The sequence below is a fragment of the Triturus cristatus genome, chromosome 4_2 (assembly GCF_964204655.1).
Source record: "Triturus cristatus chromosome 4_2, aTriCri1.1, whole genome shotgun sequence".
In the NCBI taxonomy this organism is placed as follows: domain Eukaryota; kingdom Metazoa; phylum Chordata; class Amphibia; order Caudata; family Salamandridae; genus Triturus; species Triturus cristatus.
The window spans coordinates 733,095,207-733,118,529 of record NC_140586.1 but is presented as its reverse complement, the minus strand read 5'-3'; the positions used below and the strand labels follow the sequence as shown (position 1 = coordinate 733,118,529).

General features: G+C 44.9%; 1 protein-coding gene across 1 annotated transcript in view; it reads right to left on the bottom strand.

Moving 5' to 3' along the window:
• Positions 1-23,323, bottom strand: part of TXNDC12 (thioredoxin domain containing 12) — a 72,954-nt gene that overhangs the window by 5,359 nt on the left and 44,272 nt on the right. Inside the window, exons 3-4 of the mRNA XM_085602625.1 lie at positions 20,053-20,105; positions 946-1,019 (exon numbers count right to left, since the gene is read on the bottom strand). Coding sequence (XP_085458751.1) covers positions 946-1,019; positions 20,053-20,105 — 127 coding nt within the window. The remainder of the gene's footprint in view (positions 1-945; positions 1,020-20,052; positions 20,106-23,323) is intronic.

Sequence of the window (23,323 nt, the reverse complement as noted above, 5' to 3'; positions counted from 1 at the left end):
GAAAGTAAATATTTCTTTGACCAACAGTAATCCACTTTTCCGTTTGCTTTCCTACCAAAACTATGTTTAACACACATTTTTACATTATGTGGATTGTCCCATTAACACACCTCACACTGCAACAGCAATCTCAAACTCATGCGAATTTTGAGTGCAAAGATCATCCCTCACAATCTGGCACTGGGTGGGCCCACTTGTGAGGTTACCTTCCGACTGGCACGGTTGTGGTATTCAGAGTGCGCTTCTAAAACACTTCAGCGCTTGGGTACCCTCATGGGTGACAAGCAGCACTCTACAATTACACCTTACATCACAGTACAACCCACTGAACTCTTTCCCGCCAGACTGAATTTGGGCAGGCTTTCAGCGATTCTGAACTAGCAGCACTGGTAAAGATTGACACCCCAATAGTGTCCACAGCTGGACAGATACGTCATGAGGGGTTGCATCAGTAAATCGTGTCTTGCGCCATGCTCCCCATAGGTCTGCTATACTATGGGGGTTTTATTGCGATTCAGCAAAACATTCATTTCAAACTCTCATTTTAGAAATGTTTTCCAATAGCTGGTTTTCAGGGTGTTCTCAAGTTCAGGAGTTCTTGCAGGCACATTCCAAACTAGTGCCACACGAATAAAATCTGGTCTCGAGGACTCATAAATTTCCTATGTAATCCGTTTAATCTACTCCAGAAACACTGAATGTGGTGCTCTGTGTCCCTCCACCAGGAACTAGGGTGCCTACCAGGGAGCAAAAGCCTAGATACAGAATCAGACCGCACATCTCTCCGCTGAACACATTTAGCGGATCGGATGGGTGTATTTGATGAGCACATTCAAAGTAAAAAAAATGATGTTCATTTGTATAATGACTGACTGGCCTCAATAGCAAGTGACATGGACTTTTTTACTGCAAATTACTTCATTGGCTACCCGGTTCAGCTCTTACCTCCAAGTTAACCATGACAAAGTTGTGGGCTAGTTCTGAGATATCCTGCGATTCTGCAAATTTAGGTTTCAGTGCTAAGAGAAAAAGAATGAGAACACACATGAAAGACTAACCAAGTTTGCATTCAGGAATGGGTCCCTACCAGATGAACAATGCACTGCAAGCTTTGAACTATGAGAAGGGCATCAAAAGGGAGCACGACTGCCGCCAGAGCAAGGAACGTCTTGGGTCCCAGGCTCTTACTCCAAGCAGCTCTAAGACTACCCAACCTGCTGGTCGAGCACACACTTACCTCTTATAGTCGACCGGAAGTACCTTCCTGTATGGTGATTTTTGGAAGCAAACAATTTAACAGGAAATGTTTGTTTGCAAAACGTAAACATATGCATGCGTGCGACACCTCCCAAATAAAGCAGACAGAAGTCAAAAAGATCCTTGAAAACTGAGGCAAGACTGCAACAGACTTCCCAAGTTAAAAAGAGTTCACCTCCAGATACCAAAGGGTGGCGCTCCTCACCAGCACTGGTGTTCACATCAACGTATGGCACACTCAAAGTATACTACTTGTAGATGATTCCTACCTGCTGCCTTCGTTCAAACGTTACTGTGGGCTGACACTTGACTAGCCATAGCAAATAGATAGACCTCCCACTAATAAGTGTAAGCTGAAGCCGCTTTTTTGTTTTTATCTCAGCAAGCGTGGTGTGGAGACCTAGTTAATCTTACAGAATGTTTCAGGAATATAGCTGTTCAGTGAATCAGGTCTGTTATTTACTGTCAGTAATGCGCTTTCTGGTAGAGACTATCTAGCCGCAGATTCCTCACCTTTTAAATATTACCTAGGTATCAGACTGGATTTGGAAACTTACCTCTGCACGCCAGAAGGTGACGCCTTGCCCCTCCACATTGATGCCTTACCGCTCCAGAAGGGACGTGTTGGGCCTATATAGGAGCCACTCCTGCACGCTGATATTAGTGGCTTTTGAGACTGTCTGCATCCCCAGACGCAGAGTGTAGGAAAGTGCCCTTTTTACATGGTCAACCCCCACTTTTTGCCCCAATTCTGATGGTTACGACGCTGAAAGTGCACTGGAGCCTGCTGCCCAGGACCTAGTGCCCTCTCTCTAAAACGGATACATGTGAATTGGTAACCCCAATTGGTAAGGACTTAAACCCCCTTTATAAGTCCCCAGTATATGGTACCAGTGGTACCCAGGGAATGGGTGCTAAAGGGATCACCAGGGCCTGAAGCACTGTTTATGCCACCCTGAGTAACCAGATGACAGCAGGCCTGCCATTGAAGACTGCAGGAGCAGTGCAAACTGCACAAACTCGGCTTTGCGCTCACCATGTTTGGAAAAGTCAATGCACTATTTTTAATATATGCCAGTCACCCTCAATGAAGGCCTCCTGAGCCCAGGAGGCAGGGTGCATTATATTAAAGGTGAGGATTTATCAGTGCAAGCTTATATGTCCCTATAGTGGCTTTTACCATTAAATGCTACTTTAAAGTTATAGGCGATCCAAAAAAATAACATAGGCAGGCACCCGGGCGAACTTGAAGTCGCCAGCTCCATTATGGTACTGCCAAAATAGGTCTAGTTTGGTATCAAACATGCCTCCATGATGAATCTTGTGAAAAGGAGGATGTGGCATGCACCCAGGTGGCTACCTTAAAGGTTGAATGAGTTGAGATACCACGCACACCGGTTTTTCCCAGAATATACACAATTTTCAAAAAGGTAATGGCGTGCTGAAGAGGAGCGACCTCTAAACCAAGGTGGAGTAATGATAATATAGTTGCACTGTCCCAAGTTGGGCAGTGTCCCTCTTTTAGCACAGCAGGTAAATGGGTGACGAAGTCACCAGGATCCAAATTTAGTTACACCAAAAAGTTCAAATCATATTTATTTAGGCACGAATATTCATTCTTCGTAAATGTTTCAACAAGTCACATGTTTTTAGAAGAAACCAAATGAAAATCCCCAATGCATTTCGGGTATGACCCTTTATCAGGAGTAATCCTAGGCAAAAAGAAGTAGGAGTGAATATCGCATACCCCATGATAAACTAACTTATATAAGTAGTGTTAAAATGTGTGAAAAAGAGCTTACGTGTAGAAACACGGTGATAAGTGAAATAAATAAACGAGTGACAAAAAAACAGGGCAGAATTCAGATTTGCAGTGCAGCCCATGGTGAGAACTTGTACGTTAACTGCATACGTGTAATCAGAATGGATCAAAAAGGGTTATCGAAATACCAAAAGTGAATGAGACCCTGAAGAGTGCGCAATAGTGATGTGATCAAACGGTCAAAGATTAAAAGATAGACCCAAATCCCAAAGGTGCATCGGTGAAGATTCCTTGAGCAGATATGATGGAAAAGTTCCATTAGTTAAACAATGGCGACCATCGACAGAGTGCTCGAAGAGACGCGGAAAAGTGCTTCTGTTTTCATTCGTGAGTTCAGTTATAGACAGTGAAGACAAACCGATAAGCGGCGACCAAAAGGATTACCAAAAGCTCAAAAGTGAGTGAGACCCTGAAAAATACACACTTGTAATATAATCAAACGGTCAAAGAGTAGAAAATAGACATCCACGAAGATTCCTTGTGCAAATGTGATAGAAAAGTTACCTTGGTTAAACGATAGCGACCATCGACCGAGTGCTCGAAGAGACGCGGAAGAGTGCTGCTGTATTCGTTAGTGGGTTATAAACAATGAAGACAGACAAATAGATAGTGAAAACAGACAAATAAGTGGCGGCCATCTTGAAAAGGGTAAACACGAGATGAAACATGTATGAGGTAGCGACAAACTGCGAAGCTGCAGGTCGCATAACTAATGCTGTTTGAAAAAGAAACAGATGAAAGAGTTCAAAAGTAATAGGAAATGTACAGGAAAATAACGCCACCTCGAAACAAAACTGTGTAGTGTGTTATGTGAAATAACCAGCGGTGATCGGAGTGTCATGTTAATTAAATGAAGTTGAGAAATAAATGGAGAATTGAAGAAATTAAGAATTAAAAATGCTATGAGAATGCCTATACGAGGGGGAGGAGCCAAGATGGCGACCGGGACGGCAGCGTAGATTCCCGGCTCCGTGAACCTCCGCATCCCGCACGGATATCCTGCACGAGATCCTCAGTCTGCGCTATGAGATCGTGTTTGTGAATGAGAGTGACAACCGATCGTGTGACTCCGAGGTTTCTGGCTGCCGTACCGCCGGAGAAATCTGCAGTTGAACTTTGCGGCCCGTACAGCCCCGGAGCCGGGACCTCGAGTGGACGCCTTGGCCGGGTGGCAGTTTCACAACAGCGGCCTGTGGTGACTGGGTGGAGTCGGTCCACCGGAGCGGTGCTGCCCTCGGCCTGCATTTTGCCGTAGTCGCTCCCACTGCTAAGCGTAGCGGACCGAGGACATGCCCGGGGGTGCAATTCTCAGATTCTTTGGTGCTTGCCCCTGCCTTTGACGGTGAGCTGCCCGGACGCCGCCCCTAGCTCGCCCTGATCCTTGCGGGCTGCTCCCGGCTTTTCGCGGGAGCTGGTCCGTGGCGGGGACGACTGTTGCCCGTGACCACGCAACGGCTGAGTTTGTGCCTGCCCCCGGACCCCTGTCTTCAGCGACGTGGACCTCGAGGCGCTTGTCCCTGGGTCCCGGCCCCAATACGAGTCGGGCCTTCCCGGCGGTCATCTTGTTGCTATGCCACCTACCATCCTGTCCACTGGGTCGCAGCAGGATTGGGAGTGTGTGACTTTTGGGAGTGTGGCGGAGCGATCGCAGAGAGCTGTGCTGGGGTACGGCGACCTCCTAGAGGCCCTTGGTGCCCTTCATTTCTCCTTGGCTCGTGGCGCCGGGGTCTTGGGGAGTAAGCTCGATGGTGTGGCATCAGCGTTGGGACAGTGGCGGCATGCTGGTCCACAGGTACACAGGGGCTTCCCGCACTGCACACAGGAGGATAATGTCGCGGCCACCCCTGCGATTAGTGCACAGCCGGACACTCCGGACAGTATGCTACCGTGTGATCGGCTAACTGAGGGTTTGATCTGTTCCGGAGGTATTGGACCTGAGTGGAAGGTGGTGGCCTTGTCCCGTGCACGGCCTCCGGCGACCCAGGGACGATTCCAGCAACGTTTGTCTACTTTGGCTGATTCAGCCTTCCTGGACCTTGAGTGCAGTGCAGATCCTGGGGCAGCACTGGGAAAGACGTCCCTCCATGATGCGGACTGTGTTGGTACTCAGAGACTTCCACCCCACCTGTGTGCGTCGCTTCCCGGTTGTTTTTGGATACTCCTTTACCTTGGAACATCGGACATGGTGCTGGGTCGAGGGGTAGGCATGGGCAGAATTGCAAAGAGTGGTCAAGGATGAGGCTGATCCTTCGGGGGTGGTCATCTAGTAGACGGGCGGACTCACGGTTGCGTACTCTCATGGTTATTAGCATAGTTGGTGCATAATGCTCCCCATTTCCTTTTTTTGATATGGTCGATTTGGTGCTGCTTATTGTTTGCGGTGGGGAGACTTCACCGTGCGGGAGGGAGAAGCCGGGGGTATGTTTTGAAGGCCCTCCTCCAGTTTATTATACTTTCTCCACCCCCCCACCTGGTGGGGTTCTTTCTTACTCCTTTTTCCCTGTTTCTTCTATATTTCGGGTCTGGTTCTAGGGCGACAGGCACACTGCTGGGGGGGGGGGGCCATACTCATTTGCAGAGGTGCAGGGTGGGGGGTTGGGGGAGGGGACTCTTTAGTCTTTATCACTTTTTCCATGGCCTCCTTTTTCTTCTCTGCTTCTTGTTTTTTTTCTTTTCTGGGATCAGCGCGGTACACCTCCTTTGGTGTGAATCGTCGCCTCTTCATGTGTGCCACAGTTTCCGGGGTGTTTTCTGGGCGTCAGGTACCGGGGCCTGCAGGCGCAACTGTTTTTGATATTCTTCCCCATCCGGATTTTCCAGTGTCTGCGCCATTGATCCAATAGATTGCTGCTTATTGCTTACGTCTATTATTCTTGCCCCTTATCGCTGTTGGGAACTTGTTTGGCACCTGATCCTACTGTCTTGTTTCATTATAAAATGAAAAACCCTTTTTCTCCTGGTGTCCTACTTGCGCGGCTCACTGGCCGGACTATATTGGAATGAAGATTCTGCTCTCCGAGGTGCCGCCTGTGTTTACATTTGCTCTTATTGCTCTGATTGCTTAGCGGCCGGCTCAGGGGGGTTGTAGGCCCATACTTGTTAATGATTGAACTGTCAATAAAGGTTTTTCAACAAAAAAAAAAAAAAAAAAAAAAAAAAAAAAAAAAAAAAGAATGCCTATACGAGAAAATTAAAATAGAATGAACAAATTCGATAGAGAAAATTAAAAAATTAAAAATAGAGATGTCAGGAAAAGACCAGATAACAGGAAATAAAAGTGAATACAAAAGATTAGATGGTACAGTTTGCAAAAGGCTTATCATTGGAACAGGTACATGTACATAGATGACTTAAATAAAGCAACTGAGTTCAGTACGATCATTGAGTCCATGGGGTACCAGGGAGTTCATTCTGTATATCCACGCTGTCTCTCGTTGGATCAAAAACTTGCGGTTGTCGCGCCCTTCCTTTAGTGGGACCATTTCACACACCAGGAACCGTAGTTGACTGACATTATGCTTGTGTTCATTGAAGTGTGCAGCAACAGTGGATTTGAGATTGTTGTTCCGAATGTTGCTCTTGTGCTCATTCAAGCGTGTTTTAATTTTTCTTTCTGTTTTACCAATGTACGGTAAGCCGCAAGGACATTTTAACATGTACACTAAGTTCTTTGAATCACAGGTAGCTGAAACAAACAATTTGATGTTGTGACTCTTTGTGGGATGTTGAACCATATTACCCAAGATAATGCTGTTGCAGTTTCCACAGTTGTGACAAGGTATGGTACCCTTGTATATCGAAATAGGCTGTAGAGAATACTTAGGTTTCAATAACTCCATAAAGTTTTTGCTCCTTTCATAGGCAAATAATGGTTGATCTGAGAAAGCTTGGTTGAAGTCAGGCTCAAGTTGTAATAAAGGCCAATGTTTAAGAACAACTTTTTCTGATGTTGTGACTTTCAGTTGAGTATTTGGTAACCATAACAGCTCTTGAGGAAGATTTAGTTGTCCGTTGTTTGTCCAGTAGGTCTTTTCTCTGTGTATGCAAAGATTTGTCAATTGCTTTAATGAGGATTTGTGGAGGATAACCTCTGTCAGAAAAGCGTCGTTCCATGGTGTGTATTTGTTGCGCGAGTTGTTCAGGTTCAGAAATGATCCGTTTTATCCTGAGGATTTGAGAATATGGAAGGTGGCGTTTGAGTGAAGGCTGGCGGAAACTAAGAAAATGTAACAAATTATTTCTGTAAGTATCCTTCCTGTAGAGAGTAGTTTGAATGTGTTGATCATTGATGTAAATAAAAACATCAAGGAAGTTTATGTGCGAATCACTGATGCAAGAAGTGAACTTCAACCTGTCGTTGATGGTATTGAGATTGACTATGGCTTCTGTTAATGTAATTTTTGGGCCCCGCCAGATCAAAAAAATATCGCCAATGTAACGTACAAACAAAAGCAAATGTGTTTCCCAAGGTTCAGTGTGAAGTATATGGTCTAACTCAAATCTGTGCATGAATAAATTCGCATAGCAAGGAGCTGCACAATTACCCATTGATGTACCATTGAGCTGAAGAAAAAATTGGTTATTGTGACAAAAATAGCTGTGATATAATGTGAAATGTAACAGTTCAATCAAGAAAACTTGTAAATCCTGTGGTGTTTGTGACTAACAAAAAATGTTCTGTGGCCTCTATCCCCAAATCGTGGGGAATCGATGTATACAGGGAGGTAACGTCTATGGTGCAGAAGTACATATCCGTTTCCCATGGGATGGTAAAGTTGAGGAAAATGTTCAAAAAGTCAGTGGTGTCTCTTACATAAGTGGACATGGTCTGAACTAATGGTTGAAGGTGTTTATCCAAATATTTGCCAACTGGTTCATGAAGAGAACCCCGTGTTGAAACAATGGGTCTCATTGGAGGATCCAACACATTTTTATGTATTTTGGGTAGCATCCGTAGTGTCGGACTCCTTGGAAATTTGGAAATTAGGAATTTGCGTTCTGTTTCTCCGATGGTACCTGATAGGACCGCTTTGTCAACGATGTTCTGCAATACTGTGAGAATATCAATTGTCGGATTATGGTCTAGCTTAGAGTAGGTATTGATGTCCAAGACATGTTCGTCTAGTTTGCGTTCATAGTGCATTGTATCCATCACAACAAGTGCGCCCCCTTTATCGGCGTTAAGGAAAGTAATGTTGGGATTACTAGCCAGTTGTTTCAGTTAAGAATTATCTTTAGATGTTAGATTGGGCTGTCTAGGTTTATGGTGTTTAAATACAGATTGTAAATCTTGCTTGACTAAAGTCTCAAAGGTGTCTAGAATTTTATGGCTCACAGGACCTTAAAGGTTGCCCACCTGGTTGACCCAGCCTTCCTGTGCTCTGGCTGCCAGCCCGCAGCTGCTGCCACCAAGACATGAATCTTGAACCCCTGCCTTGAGGTGTGAACTCTCCCAGGAGTCAGAAACAATTGCCTAGACAGGAAGGTAGTCGCACCTCACTCACTGGCAGAATGCCTAGTGAAGTGCCACATCAAGGCGGTGAGCTTCAAAGCCTTTCACTGGCTGTGCAACCAGGCTGCCTCATAAAGGAGGGAACAGCCTTCACCCTGCCCCCTCGGCACATTTGCACCTGGACCGGTGGAAAATTAGGTATTCAGGAAGTGTACACCCCCCAAAAGGCTAGCCACACTCTAGGGTGGGCTACCTGGTCTTTACAGCTGAGTAACACTTCTGCCATTTTTAAAAGTGCTAGAATAAAGGGTTCTGTGTAGACCAGGTGACACCCCCCCCCGTGGTCACCTCAATGGTGGATAAGCTGCATTCGCCACTTGCACCCACACCCCTGAATCTAGGATTTAAGGCCTACCCCTGACACCAGAATCTCAGTTCTGATCTGACTTGCAACAAACACAATAGACCTGAATCTGCAACAGCAGGAGCTGCACAAGCGAAAGGAGTGATACTCTGCACCTGTGGCAACCTTGCTGGAACCACACGACTGCAACTCGTCCTGGACCAAAGCTTGGTTACTCCAGACAGAGGGACCCTTTTGAGAGCCAAAGGCAACTCCAGATCACTGGACTAGTGTCACCAGCCCCTTGCACACCGATGGTAAACAAAAATTCCCAGAACCAAAGAATCGCTGGAAATCAGGCCCTTCGAGGGAATAGCCCCAAAATAGATGGTCCAGTGCATTGTGGGAAACGTAGTCCTGACCTCCAGCAAGTTGCAGGCAGCTAACGTTTTCCCCAGCAGCTCCATACACAAACAACTTTTTGCTGATCTTACCACTGCCTAGGCTTGTTGGTCGCAGTCCAGCAACCACCACTTGTACTCGATGCTGCACCTCGAGGGACCTCTGCATAACCTTCACCCAAACATCAGCAGTAGCTTCATAGTTTACTTTTTGCACCTGGTTCCCCACCAGAACCAAGTAAGCAGTAAAACCAGCTCCACAGCGGCTCCCGTTTCAGCACCATGGACAGCCATAACAACTCTGCACCCGAGCTTCTGGAGCCAGGTAAAAATCAAACACTGTTGAGGCTTGGTCCTGGGACCCAAATCACCTGTACCCTCATTGGGTTCCACGCAACTTGACCTCCAAGTGATCGATTGTCACTAGTGCTTTTTCCCATTGACCGCAATTATGACATTTAGCAGTACTGTTTTGCAGATTTAATTTTGCTTCTAAAATTCCATACATCCAGTTATACTTATCCGATTGCCTTCATTTTAGTGTCTGCTTTATGTTTATAAATTGGTGTTGGATTTGTTTTGCGTCGTGTCAATTACTTATCACTCAGGGTGATCGGGAACACCAGGGAAGAACAGTGGTACAAAAGTACCGGTTGGCGCCAGTCCCGACGCCGGTCCGGCTCAGTGTCCACATCTAGGGGGAGGCTGGGGTTGATGTCAGCTGGGGACAGAACCGACGTTGGTGGAGGAGTCATTGGATTCGGCGCTGGAGGAGGAGTCAAGGTCGACAGGCGCCAATCCGGATCCAGGCCTGGATCCCTGTGGGCCCTGCGGCACTGGAGCCGAAGCCACCAGCATCGAAGGCCTAGAGCCCCCAGCCGAATTCGTAGGGCCCGAAGTCACGCCATCTGAGTCGGGCTTCCCAAAGATCGAATGGAGGGCCTCTAAAAAGTACAAAGTTAGGCTGGGGTCGCCCCGGGAAGGAAGGGAGGCTGGTCGGCCCAACAGGCTCCGCAGTCAGTCGTACAACTACCTTCCTCAATCTGAGACGGTGCTTTTTCGCCTTCTTTTTGTGCTTCAACTTACCCAAAGACGAAGACTTCGACAAGGAATGGTGATGACTCCGCGACCTCCCTCGCGACCAGGACCTCGAGCGGCGTGGAGCGGACTGCCGGGCCTCAAGAAGCTTTTGCAACAGCTCCCGAAAAGACTTTGGATTCATGGCCCGGCAGTCGGAGCACGACTTGGGGTAGTGGTCGCGCCCCAAACACCAAAAGGCACACACGGTGTGGGTCCATTACCTACATCAATTTGCGACAAGAGTCGCAAGCCTTGAAGCTAGTTTGAGGACGGGACATCCCTGTGCACACCAGGAGTCGTGAGGACTCAAATAGACGTCAACAAAAAGTAAGAAAAAAAAAAAGTCAAAAAGTGACTCGAGGTACCGCTCTCTGTGGATCTGCGCTGGCTGGCGCAGAAAAAAAGAACTGACGTCAGCGAGCAGGGATGGCGTCTAAGTAGATACCGCAACATCATTCCGGCGCCCGCAACGAAAGCAGAGTCGACCGATGCCACCTACCGACGCGTAGGGGTACTACTGAAGAAAATGCTTCAGATTCAGTCGGACGCCTGGGGGTAATTCTAAAGGTGAGGAATCCATAACTAACCATCTCTTTCAGATAGATTTCAAAAGAAGTTTAACAAATAAATGTTTCCTAAATATTGGTTACAAAAACCTTGTCTCATTGGTTGTAGATGTTCTATTAACTTCAATGGTGCAATACATTTGTAGACTATATTTACAACATGAACTTTATCTCTGCCAAAATTCGACACCACATCATATTGAAGCCAAGCAAAAGTGCTGAAAGCAATAATTTAATTTTGCCAGGTTTTCATATACCACATCCCAGCAAAGCTGAAGCACTTGAGAGCATTTTTTGTTTCCTTTTAAATTATCTAATCCTGCTGGGATAGGAAGGTCCCACTGGAAAGTGCTGTATTTATACACAAAAAAAAAAAAAAAAACTTGTGGAAAAGGTAGGCTTTGGATGGCCATCAAGAAATACATTTATATATGTGGTTACACGAGAAACAAAGCGCTGCAATTTGCCTTACATGGTCATCAAAATACACTACACACGCCGTAAAGCCAGAACTGTGCCATGTTCTCCTGATAATGGTTTTGGAGTTTGTGCCATTGGCAAATTTGTTTTTTGAGCATGGCACATGGTAGGAGTTGTGTCTTTGGTTTCACCTAATTTCATTATTTTTTTTATGATGCACTTAATTAACAACTCCTGTTGCGCATGGCCAAAGTTAGGTGCAGCACTTGCCCATAAGCCAGACCAACCCGCCACCGCCTTTGTCCGTAGTGGTTGGGTGCAAGACCCAATTCCAACCTGCCGCAGGCCTCCAACCATCGGTGTGCATGGCCTCTGTTTTTTTTTTTGATTTGCAAACCCTAAATAAGATTTGTAAATCCAAAGCCCCACCCTATAGCTTGCCTTCGGTTAGGATGTGCCTATATTCCCCCCTTATAGGCCGTATTTATGAGTGCGTATTGTACTAAGAGTCCTGTAATGGCTGCTGCAAGAGAACTCCTTCTCTTGTGGCAGCCAATCCGATCTCTCGGATCTGCAGAACTAACTCTGGAGCCGTTAATCCAAAAGGTACGACAGAATAAAATGCTTCCTCGTTCAGTCAGCTTCTTTGATTTTTTTTTTTGATTTTTTTTATTTACGGGCTGGCAAATTATTTGCTAGTCCCAAATGGCTGAGCTATACAACGTGTTCACCCACACAGCAACTTTTTAAAATGCTAATATCTTAAAAACTACTGAACCGATTTACAATAAACCAACAAAAGCATGCTAAGTGAGTAAAGTTCTGCTTTCATGTCAAATGGGGTGTAAATCCATTCAGCTGTTCAGGCTGTGGATGTGAGCAACTTTTAATTTGGCAGCTCAATTGGCAAAACTTTTCTTCCCCCCCCACAGCCCCAACATATTTCTCCCGTGGACGGTCCTTCAAGCAACTTGGCATGCCAAAACTTAGCTGACAGCTATTAAATCGCCACAGTTCGATCAAATACATCCCTAGGGTCAAAAGTTAGACAAATAAAAAAAAAGCATTTTCATTGGGACGTGCAGCTGCACCATTACTACAGTGGTGACTGCCACCGTGTAATGATATTCGTCAAGCATGCTGTTGAGCCACTCGGCATGAAGAGGTGTGCTTCCGCGGTCTGCAGCTGATGAGCTCTACATTCTTAGGTGGAAAGTAGTTGATCGTGGGTGAAAATAGAGGCAGACCTTGTCTCCTTCTCAATAGGAAGGTTTTTTCCGGGTGTGATGCAAGCTTCAAAAAACAAAGAAAGATTTTCCTTTACATTTTGGCCAAGGTCTATGACCCAAGGGTTATCATTCCACCTTCCCAACCACTGAAGCAATAAAAAATAAAATAAATAAAATGTAATTTAAGGAGAAAATATTTTGAAAGTTGGCTTTGTCCATATCTTTCAGCTCACTGGGTCCCTCTTATAGGTTCCTTGGTATTCAGGTGCAGTTTTTGAGCAACAGAAGTAAAGCAGAATGACTGTCAATAGTCCTCCTTGACCTGTGTGCAGATTCTCAATGCAGAATATGCACCCATTCAATGTCTAGGGAGATTATGCAGTTTGTAGACACAGCTACAGCCCAAACTGCTGAACGGAATTACACCAAATTTGGCAGAAAGCTAGATCTTGGTCCAGAAAGATCTATTTTTTGTAATTTGGTGTAAATCTGTTCAGTAGTTTGGGAGTTATTAAAAACAGAAATTTATAGATATCTAGGGACGCGGATTCTCTGCTGATCCGAGTGTACCCGCAGCAGTTAGTCTGCCCACACCGACTAAGACAGGGAAACTAGTGTTTGCTCCCGCCTGGCAGGAGCCAATTCAAAATTTCCGTCAAACGGGAGCAAACACAAAGTATGCTCCCAGCAAGCGGGAGCTTTTAAAATGCTCCGCCAGCTGGGAGCAGACTTTTGATCAGTTTTTTTTGCTTGCACAGATGCAGGCACGGAAGCAGAGCAAGAGGTTGCTCCCACCCGGAAGGAGCAGCATAAATAGATGTTCCCTGCAGGCAGGAGTAATGCAAGCTCCCGCAGCACGCGTGAAGCCAGCTTTAGCAGCAGGGGCCCTTGGGCTACGCCCGTGGTACCAACATTGTATATGTTGGGTACCCTTGGTGGGCACCCAAAAACAGACACCGGTGGATGGGTACAGAATAGGCTCGGGTGGGGGGCTGGGGCTTTGCGGCAACTATTCTTTTTAAAATAAAAAATAATAAAAACAAAAAGACCCTGGGGAATGGGTCGACCGGGCCTAATAAGGTTCAGGAGAGGGGGGGGGAGGGGGGCAACACAGTCCTCCTCCTACCTTTATAAAAAAAAAAAGTAAAAGGCCTTTGGGAGAAGGGATCCCTTGGGCCCAATGAGGCTTGGGACGGGGGCCATGTGGCGACCCCTACCTCTTTAAAATGCTCAAGGACCTGGGAGATGGGGTCCCAAGTGTCTAATAAGCTTGGGGAGGGGCCCTGCACACCTTTAAAAAATGTGGCCATGGGGGATGAGGTCTCCAGGACTTAATGAGGCTCCAGGAGGGGGAACCACATGACCCCCTCCTCTTTTAAATAATTAAGGCCCTGGGGAAGGGGTCCTCAGGGCCTAATGAGGCTCGGAGACGAGGGACATGTGCCAATCTCCCCTTTAAAATACATAAAGCTATGGCAGATGGGATTCCCAGGGTCTGAGGCTCATGTATGTGGGTCACGCGGCCTCCTTCCCTTTTTTATTGGTATGGCCCCAGGGGATGGGGTCCCCAGGGCCTAATGTGACTCAGAGAGGATACTGCATGCCCCCCCCCCCAGATTGGCCCTGAGGTCCTTGGGTGCCCAAGAAAGCTTGGGAAGGGTGATTGCATTCCACCCTCCCCTTTTTACTGGAAATGGCCCCAGTGATGGGGTCCACGGTGCAAATTAAGGGTCTGGGACAGGGCTGCATGCCTCTCTCCCCTTAATATATGTTTTGCACCAGGGGATGGGGTACCCGCGGCCCTAAGGCCAACCCTATGTGTGTACCCAAAAGGTTGTGCTCAGTGTGTAGAGGATTGGCCAACATGCCACCATGCTCGGCCAAATACTGTGTGCAGTGTGAGGTTGGCTGCCTGCAGGAAGTTGGCAACAGGGCACTGCTGCAAGACAAGCCCTGTGGCTAAACACACGCCACGCACAACCAAAGGCCGTGCGCAGCGTGGTGTTGTTCGCCTCCAGGTTGCTGCCTGCGGGTAGTTGGATGCAGGGTTGTCCCGTTGCCAACTGTAATAAAATATTACTTTAATGTAAAAAAAAAAAAAAAGCAAAACCCTAGAAATTCACTGAAAAAACAAAGGTTACAGTGTTCTAGTTCGGTCAACATGTCACTGACAACATTAACATTTTGAATAAAAGCAAAAAAAACACAAATTCACTAGTTCTAGTTGGCAGAGCTAACTATAACTTGCGCTCCCGCTATGCACGGCTTACGACCTCACATAACACATCACTCAAGACATGTTCTATGACATAATTGGTGACATCACTGATGACATCATTCAATAAGTGTGTTAGTTTGTTTTAGAGAGTTTACATAGTGGTGGGTAGCGACCATATTACTTTTCTACCTGATTTTCAACAGCCCGTGTTCAGCTAATGGGTGTAAGTGTTTAAAAATGCATGTGCTCCTAATGCATCATAGGTGTGTAGAGGTATGGAACAGGTTATAAATCTTTGTATTTAAGAGCCACTCTGTGTGCAGAGGACTACTTCTGTCCAGTATGTTTTTTGGTTTTGCAGAAAAACAGGGCAAATATTCTACGTACTACATACCAAGTACTGTAAGTAGCTTTAAGTTATTCGACAAAATCTCCTCAACAATCTCTACTTAACATACTAACCTGTGTACACAAGCTCGTTTTTCTTCAGAAGATGGTATATGTGTAAAGTTTTCACGACAGTATGAAGGCTGCAGGTAATATGCTCTTTAGCGCCTCCAGACCTTGCTTATTTTATGCGAAGTGTCTTTTCTGACAAGTGTTCTTGGTAGATACTTTTTACTACTCTGTGGTGTATTTTTCCATGAGAGTTTCACTGTCTACAGTGTGGCATAGAGTAAATTCTCTCCATAGAGTAAATACTGTTTACAGTACATACTTTTCTGCTCATATCAACTTAATTTCTCAATGTATGTTCGGTGACTATAAGGAGTTTGATACAGATTAAAAGCGGTCTGTAGTGCAGCATTAATTTTGGAACAGACATGGGTTTTCTCTGAATAGTTGTATACATATTGAACACTGTGTGTAATGAGGATTTCCCATATATCTGTGGTTGATTATTAATGTGAACTAGGCTTCCCGTAAAGTGTACGATTATAGGGTCAGTGGTGCGCATAGAACACATGCTTGCTACACATAAGGGAATTGTATCTGTAATGGCATTAATGAGGATACGTATTATTCTGAGCCATTTTGTATTTACTTTCAGGCAGAACTCTTCTGCCCAGGCTTATTTTGCCGTGTACAGTTCTGCATGAAATTTGGCATGCCAAAGCTAAGCTGACTAAGCAATTATGTAGCCAAATTTCGAGAAAGTCCGTCGATGGGGTCAAAAGTTAAACAAATTTTTTAAAAAAGCATTTTCAGTGGGACGTGCGGCTGAACCATTACACAGCAGTGACTGCCATTCCAATAAGAAAATTCTTCAGGCATGCTGCTGTGGATCCACTCAGCATGAAGCGGTGTGCTTCGGCAGCCTGCAGCCGATGAGCTGAAGAAAGTGGTTGATCGGGTAGAGCCAGACCTTGTGCTGTTCTCATCAGTAAGGAATTTCCGGGTATGTGATGCAAGCTTAATAAAAAAAAAAATTTGAAACATAACCAGGCTAGAGATTTATTTTACATTTTGGCCAAGATCTATGACCCAAGGGTCATCATTCCACCTTCCTCACCACTGAAGCAAAAATGAATGTAACGTAAGGAGAAAATGTTTTGTAAGTTGAATTTGTCCATCTCTCTTTTCCAGCTCCCTGGATCTCTTTCAGCACCTTAATAATCAGTTGCAGTCTCTGAGCAATAGGAGGAAATCAGATTTACTGTCAATAGTCCTCTTTGACCCGAGTGCAGATTCTCAATGCAAAATATGCACCCCCTGCAGATACCTGCAGAATGCAATGTAATTACACAAGAACGTGTAGCCACTGTTTAGACAGTTGAAGCAAACATGCAGAACCTTCTGTAGAATGCATGATTTATGAACAGATGGTGTTAATATGCGCAAAACATTCTTTTAAAACATTGTTAGTTAGGATAACTAATAATTCTGCTCAAGTTCTTAATCTGCTGGAAAACTAGAACAACCTAGGTCACACAATCGGTTTGTCAATATTTGGATTTTCTGTACGCCCAGAACGTCCGAATCTTAGAACAAGATGTGCAAACACAAGGTCCAATCCATCTCTTATACAAACTAGGAGTGGCTGTAATTGCGGTTTCATTAAAAAGAAATTACAGCTTCCAACATAGGAGTGAAAGCAAGAAGCTCTTTAGTGAGGCCAGGCTTAAAAACAGAAAGCCTAATTCACAAAACAGAACGTACAAGGTTGCTCATGTGCCAATTCACAAATTGAAGACGATGGATTTGACATTTGTGAAGGTATATTTATAAGGCATGACGGTTGTCAAGGCAAAAGCTTGTAATCGCTTAAATGGCTTTAAAAGCGGGCAGGTAACAGAAAAAGGCAATTCTGATGACAGAAGAAACACATACTTGTAACTTTGCATTTGTGAGTACAGTCTGGATCAAGGATAAAGCCCTAATCGTGGGTAGTTGGATGACCTACGCGAAGGCGCCCAACTGGGCGGTAGCTGCCTAGAATAGTTCTAGGTTTCATTTTTTCAACAAACGTGAGAGACAGTTTGATGGAACTGGGTTGGAGTTCGAAAGTGGGAATTGATAGGGTGTTACTCATTTTCCTTACTTTCACTTTTTTTTTTTTTTTACACCTTTGTATTAAACAAGCTCATGTTAAATACATACTTTTGCAAATATATCTGCATGTCAATACAATTGTCAAGTTTGTAGAACATTTGCTAGATCCAAAAACATAGGTTTACCCCTCCAGAGACTGCGGAGGATCCACCATAGGGGTTTCTGCGTTTATTGCCAACTTTACATATATATGCGAGACAGGAGAAATCAATTATACATCCATTTTTGCTATGTACGTTTATTGGCAATTCAACTCCCACTGTAGTGGTGTCAAGGAGTTCAGAACTTCGCACATTTTATTTTTTGAACTGAATAAAACATTACAACCCAACAATGCAATATCAAGCAGGTGCGAAAAAGAAACCTTGCAGCTTTGCCAAGTCACCCTGTAAAACATTGCATCTGGTGTCGCGCAACCACCAAAAACTGAAATAAATACATCTAGACATCTGAATACATACTGGGTCCTGATGTCAATGCAGGTTCAATACAATCTAGGTTGCTTTAACATTTCGCCAACCGTGGGCTGTAATGTTGGAGAGGGTCTCAAAAATATAGTGCAAGGTCATTTAGACTTTATGCAATGCAACTGCGGCTGTTGCATCGTGTCTGGATTTAAGCAGATTTAATGAGGCGCTGGGCAGCATTTTTCATCTGCTTGAAACAGTGTTCATTGGCTTCTCCCAAAACTGTTTTGCCCTAGTTATCGACTTGTAATAGCAAATTATTTTTCTCTACCTTCCTGAGTTTCACTGTCTTCCACCATTTAGCTTCTAGTTGTCGCTATCTCGGTTTAAGAAGTGTAAATTTAGTTTGTGAACTCAAGGGCCTGGTGTGGCTGACATCTGGAGTTAGTGACGGTTTCTTAGTCACAAGTGAAGGCATTCCATCCCTGGCCCAGGGTAACACGTTGCTGCTCCAGTGCTCATTCTTCTGGCTTTACTAAATACTCTCCGAGCCATTCCTGCAATAATTCTACAGTTACCATTTCTTTATTCCGTTTCAATACCTAAATGTGGGGTAGAAAAGGGAATTGTGAATTTTAGTGGTCTCAGCAAAAAAAAAAAAAAGCGTGAATGCTCGAGTTTGTAGGTTCTATGTTTTTCAAGAACTAGCCCTCAGATGCCATTTTTGCTTGTGGCTTGTTTTTATATTAGTTCTCAAACTCAAACTCTTGTGCTTTTAATTATTTCAGTGGTTATTTTGTCTTTCTGGTTCCTGTGAGAATAGTCTTCCACCACGAGGGGCCTGCTATTCATATTGAGGGGGTTGCTTAGTAACTGGCCCACCTTTTCTGTACACATCCTTTATTGTATATTGGTGGCCTATGGATGATTAGCCAGGTCTGGTGGCTTAGTTGACTAATGCGTCCACAGTAGGGGCCTGTGTTTGACCTCCTGGTCACAGGGCCTCGAGACCCTTACAGAGGAGTAGTCGCGCTTTACAAGAACCCTGAATAATTGAGGTTCAAATTCTGGGGTCGACTCAGCCTTTCATCATTCGGAGGTCGATAAAATGCGTACCACTGAGTTGGGTAACAATAAAATTCTGTTATTCAGCGCCAAAATACCCATCTGGGTGAACGTGCACTATACAAAACAGCCATGTTATTAAAACATTTAATATACTTTTTAGATTGAGGGAGGTGCCTAAAAGTAATCTCTCTGCGTCAGCTACCTCTAAGATGGATCTTCGTGACCTGCATCAGCAGCCCCCCTACCCTGCTCCCCCCAACCTCTGTCCAATCTGATCTAAAAAAGACGACTTGTAGGCACGAAAGTATTGTCGAGTCCATGGTGTAAAGAGGACAAGGATTTGATGAGCACGTGCTACTGCTGATGTAGCATTCGTGCACAAACATTTGTTGATGCTTGTGATGTGCCTGTATCCAGGGTTGTCTGCATACGTCTAGTTCCACCTTTCAATACCTGGGTGCGGGTTCAGTTGTACATAAGAAATCTCTGAAATGCAATTATAAATATTCTGACCGCACCAGGCATATACTGAATAAAGAAAGAATCATGCTGCCCACCCACAATATCACTTTCACTACAACCAAGAAGGTTGAATTACTTAATTTTCCGCTCTAGCGAAACAGCTTGTGGCTCCTAGACAGTTTTGGGGCAGCATTCCCCGCCTACCAAAAGGAGCGGGCTAGAATAAGGAAAATGGAAGATCAACTCTAAGAAGCGACTGATGACTCTTTAAAGGGCCAGCTGGCATTAATCGACTGACAGAACAAAGGAACATGTGCCTCTAATCCACTTGCAATGTGCAAGAAATTGTATTGTATGCATTTATATATTACTACCTCTGACGAGGTGCCAAAGCGCTCTTTCAGCAAGCAGTAAGCTACTCAGGAACTAATAAAGGATTAGTGGTGAATTAGGATTGTGAAATATGAAAGTAATTGGAGAGGTGGAAAAAGCCAAAGGTGTTATATTGGAGATAATAAAATGACTGTATTGTTCTGGGATGCAATATGTTGAGTCATTCAATGCACCCAAGAAAAACGTTTTATGTGGGATTTTCCAGTCAAAGCCTCTAGTATCCTTGAAGACCCGTCACTCTGAGGTCCTATAGCCAGAAGGGTTAGTAAAGATGACATCATATAAATACGAAGACCACCCTCACGACAACTCATTTCATGTCCATTTTTACATGTTTAACTGATGCAAATCATGCAATACAACCATTAACACTGAACCTACCTTTGCAGGCACCGCACCATGTCTTGTGGATTAGGACCATCAAAGGCAAGCCACTGGAAGACAAACAGCAGGCGTCAGTAGATTTATTTCACAAACCGAAAAGCACAGGCAGCACCATACCATTTACCTTATGACGCCTTCTGAATCGCACAATGTTGAGCAGCTTGCAAATGCCACCAGAACCCAGAGATTACTGTGGTTGCTTGGTGTGTGTGGCAGCACTGTGCCACAGGTGCAGATAAAGACTTTCTCAGGGTGTAACAGATTTTTAGGGCGACTCATTTTCACTTGCCACAGACACTTTTCTTGGTATGTTACCAAATCCACAGTCATGTTCAGAAAAGGAGTCTTTCAATAAGGGGGATCCCCACGGTCCTATGGAGGGTTGTAGGGTCAATGATGATGTCTTTTCTGTCTTTTCTATTGCTTTGAGCTAGGCTGTCTCGGACCACGGGGTGATTAATATCTAAGTTTAAGAGGGGTTGACCCGGGCACACTGACAGGGGTGGGTGGGTGGGTGGGGGGGGGGGGGGAGAGGAGTTAGGGCAGTAAATGTTGAAGAACCGGTCTCTCCTAATATGTACATTGATGGTTGGGTCTTCTATAATATGCTATTGTTTGTAACAGTGATTTATCGGTCCACTGGTTGAAAATTTAATAAAATACTATATAAATAAAAAAATTAAAAAAAAGAAAGAAAAAAAAAGGAGGGTTGTAGGGTGTGCTTCTATAGTAGTTGAAGATTTGCCACCAGCCTGGCACCCGAACTGACAGAATTAACATAAAGAAGCTTCTTCCCCTCAATGTGTGTTTAACATGAGCTTTTAATAGGTCACTAAACAAATACCGGCACCCAAAGAATTCTCATTTGCCATCGCTTAATGATCACCAAAAACATTTGCACAGTCTGGAGTGCAATCTGAATGCAGTGCCTGCCCCTGTGGTCGCTTTCTGTTCCCTAACCGAAAAAGAGAAATCACCCCAGCATCCAGACTCGTGGAGAACGAGGCAATACATAAGCATTTTGGGTGAGGGGCAGCGAGAGAGAAAACCACTTATCAGAAAGAGTAGCAGCAGCACCCAGTGAGACCGGACAGGATCACAAGGCAGATCCATCCTATACCGATCTGCCCCCTGCACTTTCCTGCCCAACACTAGGGGGCCTACCCGTAGGACTTTTCAGTGTTCAACTAAGTGTCCCGACCATCCACATATATCAAGCCTATTGGACAATTTTCTGAAATTCTTGTTCATTTCAGATCCATGTCAGGTTATGGGATAGTCGGCATCTATTCCTTACAAAGTATACATTTTTCAGGATGATTGACAATCACAATACTTAATTAGCACTTCTTTGAATGGGCCACGGTTGGGTTGAGGAATCAGCACACCGGTGGATGGCAGGTGCGAGCTTGATCAAACCAGAGGCACATGATCACTAGTCAACCTTTTGCACGTCTGATCCCTTCAGTCCAGCATTGGTCATTGCTGCAGTGGTCCTGCGCATCGGACCTCTGTTTTCAGAAGATTCCACATTTCTGATCTCTGATAGAATCCTAGATTTCTTAAACCACTACTGTCACGAACCACATCCTTGTTTCCCGCGTTAGAACTAATCATTAATTTGTGAAATTGCACTATAACAGCAGTTACCGATTTCCTACTTCTTGCCTTGGTTTCCTTCCTCCTTAGTTCCAGGGTGCTACCTTCTTATCCCTGCGCCTTTTGTTCAGTTCCCTAGTGAATTTGGTCTATTTTCTTTCTGCCACGCGTTATGTACATTTTCCCTTCTTTCCTGTTAAGCACTAGCCCTCTCTAGCTCCTTGTCTTCGCTGTGTATTTTGTTTTCAACCTGTTATCACATTGCATGTGGTTGTGTGATCGCCTGGGGTCCTGACAACTGCTGACAACCTTGGCGGTTCTTGTCCGCTGTGAGCAGTCTTTATGTTATTTATAACATCACCAAAAGGTACCAGCTCCACAGACCATGCCCTTGAATGTATATGCTAAGCGTGGAATTAGCTTCAGTCTTACTTTGTGAAGCTCCCAGGTGCTTTACCCAACAATCACTCTATTGAAAATGGTATTATAGTTTTTTTGTTTTGCATCCTGGGTCTTGGTTATTCTGAATACCAAGAAAGTTTGCAGAGGAGGGCTTGTGAAAGGAACAGTCCGGGCAGGCTTTGGAAAAGAATACCCCGTAATCTGGAAAGTAAAGGACCCACAGATGTTCCCCAAATGGCTGAAACATGACCATAAAAGTGCAAAAGTAGTACTGAAACCATTTCAGGTGCATACCAGAATGAGCACGTTTCAACTGTGACTCTCAACAAAAGGTGGACAGAAGTAAATACAAACCGGCAAACAGCATCTCTGCAGAGAAAAAGAATATGGAGAACATTCTCAAGACGCAGATCTGGTACAAATTTCCCCATTTACAAACATCCACACAGGTCACCAATGCAGAGAATCCATGGCTGCCAGGTTCTATTTGCTGGTTTGTGAGATTTCCATGTTTGAAGTGTGCTTGCGTGTGATACTTTCATGTATGCGTAAAACTGAGTGACACATGAGTCCCCAGTTACTCAGCCCCAATAATTATTGGGCACATCCCACAAATGTCTTTGAATACAGGACTTCATCGCAACCTCCTCATAAACTTCCGCCCCCCCCCCCCCCCCGCCCCAATGTCTCTCACAGTAACTTTTTCTATGGAGCGGTGTGCTCCAAGAATTCTACACAGGCTGCAGCGAAGAGGGCCCCCCCCAGAGGCTTTACTACGAAGCTCTACAAACCCAGACTGTCAACCTTAATACAGACGGCTTCCTGTTCCCAGCACGTTCATGGCAGGTGATCTTAGGCCGTTTGCGACACTTTGACACCTTCAGTCAGTTCTTGCTTTTCAGCCAACAGCACTTTGCCACCTGGGACATGCAAGTTCTAAGAAGTAAAATCTGAAAGCAAACCTGGGCATGCAAAGTGCAGGTAGCTTACAATTCAGGACCGGCTAAACAGGACAAACGCGATACAGGGGTGCTTGGCAGCTATGTCAGCACATCTCTGTAATCCACACGTAATAGTTTCCCCAGCTCCTCTCACACAGAAAATGGACAGTCTCCCCATTAGGCTGCAGAGCCTTCAAATGAGGGTAGGTCTGTAAATGGACGCCAAAAATATGGGAAAAGAGCAGAGGAAGGAGGAAGAGGAGACAAATAACACCAAGCTTTTAAGCGGGCACTAAAAGGTCACAAATTACACTATTTTTGCAACA